Source organism: Thamnophis sirtalis, unplaced genomic scaffold (genome assembly GCF_051295495.1).
Source record: "Thamnophis sirtalis isolate CommonGarterSnake01/CBP01778 unplaced genomic scaffold, rThaSir2_p1.2 scaffold_12, whole genome shotgun sequence".
Lineage (NCBI taxonomy): Eukaryota > Metazoa > Chordata > Lepidosauria > Squamata > Natricidae > Thamnophis > Thamnophis sirtalis.
The window spans coordinates 58,157,414-58,170,154 of NW_028261392.1; the positions used below are offsets into that span (position 1 = coordinate 58,157,414).

Consider the following 12,741-nt stretch of genomic DNA (forward strand, 5'->3'; position numbering starts at 1 on the left):
ACTGGCATGCATAAGAATAGGATGTCAACTTGTTTTTTAAAAGGCATCTTTGGTTTGCGTTAAAACAACTTCAACACACGCAATGTTCTGATTGCACCACAAACGCGGTAGTCATCCTTACCTTTCACAGAGGCACTGAGTTTTATAAATATGAGCATGATAGTGTAGAATAATCATATCCAAGGACCAGTGGTGGGTTTCAAAAGATTTTGGAACCTCTTCTGTAGGTGTGGCCTAGTTTCCGGGTCCACTGGTGGAACCTCTTCTAACCAGTTCGGTAGATTTGACAAATCGGTTCTACCGAATAGGTGCGAACTTGTAGGAACCCACCTCTGGAGTATTATCTATATAGTCCTGCTACAAATAAGCACATCTCCAAGGCTGATCAAATACAGTCTTTGCCACCTAATGCAATTGTGTTTTTTTTTAAATTTATACTTTTTTATACCAAATGTTCTCATATTTAAATCTTATCTATTTTAGCAGAAGTTGTTTCTAAATAAGCATACTTATGTATGATTTAGACTTCTTGATTTAAAAGAAGGCAGGAATAGCTGTTTCTAAGGAGACCCCCTCCCCACATTCCTATCTTTGCAACATCATTCTTGAAAAGGTGTGTTTGGGGTGTTCACCCTTCATCATGTTACCTGGTAGTCAGATCCTCCTCTGTCCCAGATTCAAATCAGAGGTGGGTTCCTACCGGTTCGCACCAATTCGGTAGAACCGGTTCGTCAAATCTACCGAACCGGTTAGAAGAGATTCCACCAGTGGACCCGGAAAGCAGGCCACACCTACAGAAGAGGTTCTGAAATTTTTTGAAACCCACCACTGATTCAAATCCTTCTCTTTCTGAAGCACTCTTTGACCTTGTTTGCCTCACAGTGTTTTCCCTCTTGCTCTGTTTATCCAGCCATTCCTTCTAATGCAATTTCTTTATAAGTATATACCTGCATTAAATAAGATTCCACCCCTGCCTTCTCAATCCCATCCACTAAATTTTTCCAAACAATTTTGTCATCCCCTCTTCTCTGTCTTAGGTCGCCCCCTATTTATTTCAAGGAACAAAAAAGGCAGCTCTTGTTGAAACTTCCTTAAATCCATTCCATCCGAGTGCCTGTCTGTCTCTTTCTCTCTTTCTTTCTTTCTCTTTCTTTCTTTTCTTTCTTTCCTTTCTCTTTTCTTTTTCTTCCCTCTCTTCTTCCTTTTCCCTCTTTTTTCAGATTTGAAAGCCTGTACCCCTAGAAGGGGCCTCCCACTTCCAGCTTTTTGCTGGCAACCTTGCTTGTGCCTGATTGCCACAGATAGTGCTTTGGAGAGAAGAGAAAGAGTTGAATACAGGAAAAGAAAAAAAGCAAGAGCGGGGTAATTCAACCATGAGATTTCAAAACAGTTCATGCTAGACTTTGAAGACCCCCTAAAATCAGGACATGAATTTATTTTTTAGATATAGACAGGTTTTTTTTTGGAAGTTCTCTCCCACTCCTTCCTTAAATGGGCTGTTTTTGGCACACGTGTTTTTTCCCCTCCTCCTCCTCTCTTACTCTTGGTGGGTTTAAAACACTTCCGAAGTGTGTGTCTCCTCTGAGGGCAGTGACTGCTGCAGGGTAAGTACTGCACAGGGAAGCTAGGGGGCAGTGTATGCTTTAAGTACTCCTACCCTACTTCTCTTTGTTTATTTTTTTCAAATTGCTCTGGCCAGTTTTGGCAGAAGATTCCAACACATATAGGTTGCTTTCTTCCACAAAGCAAACAGACGCTTTGCTTTAAGCTAAATCCAAAAGGAAGAGGAAAGGATTGTCCAAAACTTTAGACTGGGGATGGGGAGGTAGAGAGAGAGAGAAACATTTTCCTATTTGGCTTTGTAAACTTCACATAGTGGAACTGACCGAAACTGACTTCGTACCATCCCATATTATCTGCCTTTAAATCCAGGAAGGAGTGAAGGGAAGTCTGGAACCCAGGCAGCAGCGAAGTCAGAATGCCACAGTTTTTTTGCAGGAAGGAAATCCTAGGCACCTGAGGAAGAAGGAAGGAGCCAAGGAAAAGGCTGTCAGTAGTCCTTAGTGCTTTTGTGGTGTCAGGAATGAAAACTGTCTGGTTTATGTGAAATGAGCAGCGCAGAGGAAAAAAGCATGCATGTGGCACAGCAGATTTCAATTGATGTTTGGAGGGAGTTCTAAGTGGAGATGCTATTTGAAAAAATCAGAATGAACGAATTCTACAAGAGCGGAGCTCCTATTTATAAAACCTGGTTTGGTCTTTTGTTTTTAAACGAGAGAATAAAGTGGCAAGAACCAAGGTTGCTATTTAAAACATAGCGTGTGTTGATTTTGAAGTCCTGAGCGCATGAGAGACTACTGGGAGAGGGCAGAAGCTTCTTTTATTATTTATAGATCTTTGTCCTTTTTCTTTTCATTCCCGCCTTCTGTGGCCTAGATATTCCAGTCTTTATACACTTTGCTGTTTTTCATTTCAGTGGCAGCTCTTTTATTCTTGTGGTGAAATTCCAGCCACATTATCTTAAGTTGAAATTCCTGAGTTTTGCAATTATTTAAGAAGAAACAAAATCTTTAATATGGCCAATTCATGAGGTCAGCTAAGGCATGAAGGAATTGCTCTTAGAAAATAGTATTTTGGACATTATCTTCTATAAAGAAGAAACAGGTGCATCTATAAACATTCATTTGCAGATCATTTGTCCTTTTATCTACATAGGAAAAAAATGTTACTTCTGCTTCAAAAGGAAAGGCAAAGAAATGTGATGTGGCTAATTCCAATTAGCAATCCGGAAATTTTAAATCCCATGCAGACAGTTCACAAAAGAACAATCCTGGAGCTTGATGAAGGCTTTACCAAATTGCCTGCTCCAAAATCTACAAGAATACCCCCAGGTTTGGAGATCTGCATCTGATTTTATTTTTTTGACCAGGTGGATTCTCTTTTCCTCAATTATCAGATAGAAAAGGGGGGGGGGGGTTGAAAATAGATAAACAAGCTGGCCAAAGGATGATGCCATTTGAATTCTTTTTGATAATGTCATACTTGTGTGGGTGTGTTAATGGGTGTGACCCGTCAAAACCGCGGTCCACAAAATTGCGCTCGACGAAAGCGCGCATTTGACGTCATCACAGCGCGATGAAAAAAATTAAACATTGAAATAAAAATAAAATTAAAGCAAGCCGATTCACATAAAGGTAAGGGTTAGGTTTAGGGTTAGGTTAAGGGTTAGGGTTAGGTTTAGAGCGTTAGGGTTACGATTAGCGTTAGGTTAAGGGTTAGCGTTAGGTTTAGCGTTAGGTTAAGGGTTAGGTTTAGGGTTAGATTTAGGGTTAGGTTAAGGGTTAGGTTTGGGGGGGTTAGGGTAAGGTTTTCGCTTTATTTTTACATTTATCGATCACAGCGCGATGTTTTCGTCGCGCTGTGATGACGTCACGTACGCGCTTTTATCGAGTGCAATTTTGTCGTCCGCGGTTTTGTGGTGGAACCGTTAATGGGGAGGTGAGCCGAGGTGGCACAGTGGTTAGGGTGCAGTACTGCAGGCCACTTCAGCTGACTGTTATCTGTAGTTCAGCAGTTCTAATCTCACCGGCTCAAGGTTGACTCAGCCTTTCATTCTTCCGAGGTGCCCCCAAACTGTGGGGGCAATATGCTGACTCTGTAAACCGCTTAGAGAGGGCTGAAAACCCTATGAAGCGGTATATAAGTCTAACTGCTATTGCTATTAATGAGTTATGTGTGCTGCACATCAAAAGCAGCCTGTGTGTTTCTAGTAAAGTTCTGTGTGCACGTCATTCATGCTGCCACCACCAGATTAATGCTGCCCAACTCCACCTGACTGTATAGCATGGGCCTCACCAGACAACTTCCCTGTGCTACTTTGGCTGTTCGGCCTCTCGAGGAGATGGAAGTTTCACCACTCCACCCCCATATTTTGGAAGGCAACAATCTTGTTGCTCATCTCCAGCAAATGTTTAGTATTAACTAATTCTCTTGTTCCAAAAGATCCTCAGCATATCAGCTTCAAGTCCTGATCTCCCCTGGGCTGCTTAGGGAGTTATTGGCATCTCTTTTGAGTCCAACTGCAAGGCTTTGATTGAATGTAATAGTTTTGAATTAAACTGTTAATTGGATTTCGGCATGACTGACTTACATAAAATGAATCATAAAACGTCCTCGTTCTAAGCACATTTTTCCCCCCTTCAGTTTCTTCTGGTTAAAACTTCAGTATTGTATTGAAATGAGTACATTCCACTGAACTCAATGGGACTTACTTCAGAATACCCAAGCACAGGAATCAAGCAGCAGATCCAGACCGTTACTTTGGACTGTTTGAATTGTTCCGGGCTACCCAAAGACAAAGTTCTTAGTGTCAGGATTTTAATGCAAGATCAAGTACCATCAAAATGGGGTTTTGTTGTTGTTGTTGTTGCAAGATATGCTTCTGTGCAAATGTGTTGAGGGCAAAGATCTCCAGCAATTCTTAAGTCCCACATAAGACCAAAGACTAAACCTAGAGGCTGAACATAATTATCTGTGAGTTAAAACATCTTATCTTTTTTGCATGCAGCTGAATCCAACAGATGTTTTACTGGGAATTGGGTATTCAATGAGTTGCAAGGAACTTTGTGCTCAAGTAAATGTGCATTAGCCCAGTGTTTCTCAACCTTGAGGACTTTAAGTCCTGTAGACTTCAACTCCCAGAATCCCCCAGCCAGCACAGCTGGCTGGGGGATTCTGGGAGTTGAAGTCCACAGGACTTAAAGTCGCCAAGGTTGAGAAACACTGCATTAGGCTACAAGTAACTGTGCAGTGCTGGAGTCACTGGCATGAGGTGGGAAGCAGGGCTGCCGCCTGCCTTGTGATGTACTTTAAAAACAAGCCAGAAATAAGTCCCAATTTCTTTCTATGGTGGCCCCTTTAGCTGGCGACTACGCGGAGGAGAGCCTTCTCAGTAGCAGCTCCGACCCTTTGGAACGATCTCCCCGTAGAGATTCGTACCCTCACCACCGTCCAGACCTTCCGCGCAGCCCTTAAGATCTGGCTATCCCGTCAGGCCTGGGGATAAGATTTTCATCCGCCCCACCCGGATGCTGAATGAATGTTGTGTTTTATTGTTTTATTTTATTCACATATTATTTCATGTTTTGTCTTGCACTCCTTCCCCACGAATTGTAAGCCGCCCTGAGTCCCCTCAGGGAAAAGGGCGGCCTATAAATGACAATAAAATCTAAAAATCTAAAATCTTAAATCTAGGTACTGTGTCTCCTGGGAATAAGCCCCCGTTGATCATGGCAGATATGGTAGAAGAGACTTTGGTTTCCATCTTCCCCAATCTTCCCCAAGGTGGCGCAGTGGTTAAATGCAGCACTGCAGGCTACTTCAGCTGACTGCAGTTCGGCTGTTCAAATCTCACCGGCTCAGGGTTGACTCAGCCTTCCATCCTTCCGAGGTGGGTAAAATGAGGACCCGGATTGTTGTTGGGGGCAATATGCTGACTCTGTAAACCGCTTAGAGAGGGCTGAAAGCCCTATGAAGCGGTATATAAGTCTAACTGCTATTGCTATTGCTAATCACCAAGCTGCTTAAGTGAGGACCAAGCTGTCAAAGAAGCTGCAAGCAATTCCCAAAGCAGTGGGGAGGAGCCATCGTTTGGAAGGTGGGAGTCAGGATAGAAGGGGCAGGGAGGTGGAGTAACAAGACGGAATTTATGAGACTGGTCAGCAGCAGGAGCAACAGCAAATCTTTTCCAGAAGGTAGAGGAACTCCTACCATCCAACTCTCCTCTGGCTACCTTCGTTTGTCTTAATTCAGTGATCCAGCTGGACTCCTAGCTGCACATCAGTGATAATCAGTGCACATCAGTGAGAATTCAGTGATCCAGCTGGAGAGAAAAAGAAATTGGGGATACCCACAGCACGGAGCCGGGCAGATCCTCGGCACTCACCTGCCTCTGACCTCAGGAGCGCATCTTTTTTGGGGAGGGGGGGAGAAGAGGAGGAAGACTCGCACCTGAGAAGAGCCCGAAAGGCAGCAAGAAAAGAGAGCGCGCGAGAGAGAAAGCGCGAGAGGATCGGAGCGAACAAAGAGGCTTTGAGGATGCTCTAACGATGCCGCGGGCGGCCACTCATCCTCACCGAGCCTTCTGGGAAGGGCGTTGCTGGCCGAAATGATGCTCCAAATCTGTCCTCGGCGCGCCAAGCAGAGAGATCAGAGGCAAAACACAACCTAAGTCTCCGGAGCAAAGGAACCATCCAAGTAGGGTTCGGGGTAAGGGGCCTTTCGCTGCGCGTCCGAGGATGGCCGCTCCACCTGCCTCGTCGCTCCTGCTGGCGGTGGCGTGGCTGCTGCTGCTGCTGGCATCCAAAGGCTCCCACCCCTCGAGCCAAAGCCGGTCGGCGGCATCCCCGGACGGGGAGCCCTGCTGGGTGAGCCAAGCCAGAGCCGCCACTCTCCCCCAGCACCCTTATGCCACCTACCCGCGTCCGACCGTGGGAGCGTCGGCGGGGCACCGAGCGGCGCCCTCGAGGCTCCGCCGCGCTCCCAGTTCCGACGGGAGCAGCGTGGAAGACACGTGGGAAGAGAGCAACGCTTTCCCGCTACGCCAAAGCGCACCAGCCGGCCCTTCTGCCCCAGCTGCGGGTTGGACGCCGGATTCCGTCGCCGCGCTTTACTTCTCCGGCGGTGCCGAGCAACTAGTGTTGCGGCCGGGAGTCCTCGCCGAGCTGCCCCGGGGCGAATTCACCATCGAAGCTTGGGTGAAACCCGAGGGGGGGCAGAGCAACCCGGCGATTATCGCAGGTAAAGTTGGGCAAGGGGGGGGGTGAGGCCGGGGCCCGAGGGGAGAAGCGGGGGGGGGTCGCCTTGGCAGACGTTGGTCATTGATACGGACTGGTCGAGAACGGAGGTCCGTTAAGAAGCTGGAGGGCAGAACTGGGCACAGAGTCGCTCCACGTCACCCGTGACGCGGGCTCACTTCTCCTGTCGCGGTTCGAACAGCCCGAAGGGGTTTCAAGCCGGGTCGATGTCTTTGGCCGTTGCGTTGCTTGAAGTTTCCAATATTGTATCTGTGAGAGAGGGGAAAGGGGACATCTGCAAGCAGCAGAGAGCCAGAATAGTTCATTTCAAGCCTAGAATCCGGTGTGCTTGCAGTTGGCTTGTCAGCGTGCAGCTCCACATCCTGGTCAAAATCACGATTAAAACGCACACAAACGCACACAAACGCGCACACAGAGAGAGAGAGAGAGAGAGAGGGAGGGAGGGAGGGAGGGAGGGAGAGAGAGAGAGAGAGAGAGAGAGAGAGAGAGAGAGAGAGAGAGAGAGAGAGAGAGAGAGAGCAAGCAAGCACATTGGTTAATAGCTATAATAATAGATAACTGGGATTGATTTTGAATGTAGAATGTAGAATGTAGAAATTTATTTGTATGCCGCCCTTTTCCCTGGGGGGACTCAGGGCGGCTCACAACCCAAAAGGGAGGGGGAGACAAACTTTTAACATATAAGACAATACATAATTAAAAACACAACATTCATACCATTCGGGCGGGTTACAGTCTTAGCCCCAGGCCTGACGGGATAGATTTTCATCGGTAATTATCTTTTCTCCCCATTTCTTGATTTGCAGCACTGAGGCAATGGATGCTGATGTGCTGAACAGTTTTATATTCGGTATTCCACCGTTGCATCATATGCAGTTTTCTATTTGGAGTTATTTTAAATATATTTAGAGTGGTTAAGAGGCGCGAACCTGGCTGTTCAGGAATCTTTCTGTCCCCTTGTTCAGAATGTTCCCTCCCTCCCTTGTCTATACTTTTATTTTGCAACAGACTGCCCTGTATGCAACAACATCTTTTGCCATTTAAAGCTACTTTGCATGCATTATTCAGAAGGAAACTCAGTGAATTCAGAGAGAGAGAGAGAGAGAGAGAGAGAGAGAGAGAGAGAGAGAGAGAGAGAGAGAGAGAGAGAGAGAGAGAGAGAGAGAGAGAGAGAGAGAGAGAGAGAGAGAGAGAGAGAGAGAGATGGCACAGTTGGCAAAGGAGGATTGCCTAGGAGAATGAGAGAATAAGACAGGGGAGAGGTGAGAGAGAGCGATAGAGAGGGAGAGAGGGGGGGAGAGAGAGAGAGAGAGGGAGGGAGGGAGGGAGGGAGGGAGGGAGAGAGAGAGAGAGAGAGAGAGAGAGAGAGAGAGAGAGAGAGAGAGAGAGAGAGAGAGAGAGAGAGAGAGAGGATTACTGCCCTGTTTTCCTGATTAGTCCAGTAAAAGCTTTTTTCTAAATATTAACTTTGTCCAATACGTGATTTTGTTTTGGAATTGTGAAAACAGTTTAGGATGGGAAATACCTAGGAAGCTTCAGTTGGACTTGGTTAATACTGTGTTGCCCATCCAAGGATTTAGACCAGACTGGAAGCTGGAAAAAAATATCAGTGACAAACCACTTCCTACTGTTGCCAAGAACATTATACCACCTCCGTTTCTGTGCCGTTGTCCTTTACCCTGCCTGAATTGCCACAGTGATCACACATCTGCTAACAGGCAATGACAGCTGTTGAAAGAACACTCAGTAGTTGATTACGGGGTCCTTGCTGAGCGACAAATATTGGCGGGGTCTATGAGTGGTCATAGAGTTTCAGTTCCTGGAAGGTCCTATTAAGTACAGTAGCAGCATTTCAACTATGTCAGCAACTCTGATGGAGCAGTTGAGGGGGTGTGAGAGCAGGAATATGTGAAGAGTAAGTAAGCTGTATGTACACGTGCATATGAATCTCCTAAAACTAAGTAGACCAGCCTTGTGGATTAAAAAATATTTGCTCCAATTGTATTGGAATAGATTAAAGCACTAGAAAACAAAGACCTGGGTTCTGGGCAGTGGTGAAATTCAGCCGGTTCGCACCTATTCGGGAGAACCAGTTGGTAACTTTCTAAGTAGTTCAGAGAACCGATTGTTGGAAGAAATCTCCTTTTGTTTTTTTCCACTTTACAGGGCTAATCCTGTAAGGAAGGCAGGAAGGAAACATTCTAGTATTATTTCTAGCCTAATCTTTATTGACCTGCTTACAGAAACTGCCTCTCCGGTTAACCCTTATCACATTGTAACAGCTAAGGCGAAGCGCCCATCGACCTGAGTGACCTTGAGTTGGCCACGCCCACCCAGTCACATGACCACCGAGCCCCACCTACCCAGATGGTCATTCGGGCAGAGAACCGGTTGTTAAATTATTGGAATCCCACCACTGGTTCTGGGTCTACAATATGAGGAGAATGTAATTGCTTGGGAGTAATGTTACAGAAAGCTTCCTCCAATATGTTCTTCCTAATTGCTTGTTTTAACAACCCCCCACCCTTTTGTGTGATGAGTGACTGCACACAAATTGGCCTTTTTTGTGGTACTCTCCCTAGTGCTTTAGGTTGGCTTTCCCAGTGAGGCATATCAGAACTGATTTTATTATCTTTCTAGCACTAGGCAAGATATTTTTTTATCCTCCTGTACCTTTTAATATAATGCCATGTCACTTTAAACAATCAATATAAAGAATAAAGTAATTTCTGCCCTTTTTATGCTTGTATTTTTTTTTTAGCCTAATGTAAAACTTAAACTTTTTGATTTAAAAAAGTGAGATTGCAATTTCAGTATATCGTAAGCCATTCTGGGAGAATTCTGTTTTGAAGAGTGCCATGCAATTTTTTAAAAATAAATAAATAAATTATGGTACCCCAGAATTTTTCATCAAGCTGGATGATAAAGATAGACATGGGAGGGAAGGAAGGAATTGTGGGGGAAAAAATCCTGCAGTCCATCAAATAGTGTAACCAGCATGTTTGCATTGAGACCCAGTTGCAAGGAGGAAGTCATAGATTAATTGAATCAAACTGCTATGTGCTATAGATATCAGACCAAGGGATGAAGGAGCAGTGAATTATCTTGCTGTTATCTTCTTTTTGCCGCTAGCTTGGATAATTTCTTCCTGACCAGAGCAAAGGTAAAAGTTAAAGCGAAAGTAAAGAGAAATGTAATGATTTTTATCATGAGATTACATTAGGTGATGAAGTAGTTAGTCCTTTGAAGCAAAATGCAGTACTGTACAGCAAGATGAATTGGGTTGCAAAGTGTTTGTTTACTTTATTACAAACTGAATGTTACAGTTTTTCTTGAAATCAGGGACAATGGGGATGCTTTGAATCCATAAGACCCAGGGTAAGCTTCCCCAGTTGTGGATTGATGCATTATGCATAAGTATTTTTTTTTATTTTCCAGTGCCCTGAGCAGTGGTGGGTTTCAAAAATTGTTCGAACCTACTCTGTGGGTGTGGCCTCCTTTGTGGGAGTGGCTTGCTGCCCATGTGACTGGATGGGAGTGGCTTGCCACCCATGTGACCGGATATGAAGATGTCGATGACACTTGTCAGAACCACCTTAAATGACCTCACACACAGCACTGGCATGCATAAGAATATGATGCAAACTTGTTTTTTAAAAGGCATCTTTGGTTTGCGTTAAAACAAACACGCAATGTTCTGATTGCACCACAAATGCAGTAGTCATCCTCACCTTTCACAGAGGCACTGAGTTTTATAAATATGAGCATGATAGTGTAGAATAATCATATCCAAGGACCAGTGGTGGGTTTCAAAAAATGTTTGGAACCTCTTCTGTAGGTGTGGCCTGCTTTCCGGGTCCACTGGTGGAACCTCTTCTAACCGGTTCGGTAGATTTGACAAACCGGGTCTACCGTATAGGTGCGAACTGGTAGGAACCCACCTCTGGCCCTGAGTCAGTTTTTGACTCCTCCTGGATTGCCTGGACAAGTCCTGCAGTTTCCTTGGCAAGATCTTTTTTTAAAGTTGTTTGGTATTGCCTATTTCCTAGGGCTGAGAGAGTGGGATTGGTCCAAGTCACCCAGCTGGTTTTGTGTCTAAGGCTGGACTCATGATCTCGTTTCTAGCCTGATGATTTAATCACTACACCAAAGTGGCTCTCTATATGTCATATAGACTGTACCAGTGGTGGGTTTCAAAAATTTTTGGAACCTCTTCTGTAGGTGTGGCCTGCTTTCCGGATCCACTGGTGGAACCTCTTCTAACCGGTTCGGTAGATTTGACGAACCGGTTCTACCGAACTGGTGCGAACCGGTAGGAACCCACCTCTGGACTGTACTATTTGATGCTTCTAAGTATGTATTAATTTGTTTGGCTTGCTACATTAAAGACAAATAAGTAAAAACAATGGAGATAGAGCTTAAGCATTTGCCGATAAACGTAGCGATGAAATCAGGAAGTGCCTCATTCATGGTCTTTGAGGTTTACTGTATAGAATACAGGAGTCAAATAGTAGAGTTGAGATCCTAGTGCAGTGAGAATACAGATTAAAGAATCAAGGAATTTAGTGTGATACGGCTTGTAATTGTATTGATTTGTGTATTTTATCGGCCACCCACTTTCAGTGGATTTGGGCAGTGCCCAAAACTAAAAAAAAGGCACACAAACAGCTAAAAATGTTAAATCAACATATAACCTAGAATAAAATTCTTTAATAAGAACATCCACAAAGCAGGAGCCATTAAACCAGTGTTTCTCAACCTTGGCAACTTGAAGATGTCCAGACTTCAACTCCCAGAATTCCCCAGCCAGCGAATGCTGGCTGGGGAATTCTGGGAGTTGAAGTCCGGACATCTTCAAGTTGCCAAGGTTGAGAAACACTGCATTAAACAATAACAAACATCAACCCCCTGCTATAAAAATTATAAAAGGATGTGCTGTTTTTCAAACTTAAAGGCTTTGAGTCACATGCTTATAGAGGCATATTCCCAAACAGCAGTATGCAAAACATGGACAAAAGCTAAATTTAATAGAATTTAAATTCCTTTAAATCATATTAAATTACATGAAATTAATTGCACTAAGATAATGCAATTACTTAACAGTTTTTGAAGCAGATAGGTCAGATAGGTTTCTTGGCTACATATTGTGTATATCTAAATTAAATCAATTTCTGCTCATAATATGCACACAAATACTGTATGCTATTATGCATCAAAATCATGAAAGTGAACATGGAAATCCAGTTGAAGATTGGGAATATGAAACTAACACTGTATTTCTGGAAAACACAGAAATGTTTAAACAAGTGACAAAACTTCAATAGAAGCAAGTCTTGCTTGCAGTGAAGGATTCCAGTGTTTCTGGCATCTACTGCAACATTCATTATTATTTTTCCTTCATTTTGCTTTGTTGACCTCAATTTTCTGAATCTGAAAGAGGATGAATTTTGATTAAAAGATGAATATATTTGATGGTGGAATTATAAAGAACCTTGAGGAACAGAGACATCATCATGGTATTTATAATGGCAAAGATGATCAGAATTGAGTCTATTTAGTTTGGTAAGTTGGATTTTCAGAGTACTTAAAAAGTTATGTGAGATTCCATACCTAGAATTTATGAAGAAGAGAAGAATTCCAAAACTTTTACATAAGAATGGAAAATAGGAGATACACATAAGTTCGCTGATAATATTTTAAAATGATATGATCAGGAATAATATATAACTCAAGATAATAGATTAGTTGGAACTTTGAAGGAAAATATCAGACCCAGAAAGAATTAAGGCTCTTGAGAAAGGTACTGAGACAGGTAAAATAACTTATATTTGTATATGCTGAGCTTGATATTTTATTAGAGTTAAAGACTGAATTTCTCAATATCTGGTTGCCTTATATTTGCCCCAAGAACAGATATGTTCAATTG

The 12,741-nt window shown here is 43.7% G+C and overlaps 1 protein-coding gene across 1 annotated transcript in view; it reads left to right on the forward strand.

Moving 5' to 3' along the window:
- The first annotated feature begins 6,296 nt into the window (after window positions 1-6,296).
- PAPPA2 (pappalysin 2) overlaps window positions 6,297-12,741 on the forward strand; it is a 181,008-nt gene continuing 174,563 nt past the window's right edge. The window contains exon 1 of the mRNA XM_087726787.1: window positions 6,297-6,798. Within this exon, the coding sequence (XP_087582913.1) occupies window positions 6,297-6,798 (502 nt within the window). The remainder of the gene's footprint in view (window positions 6,799-12,741) is intronic.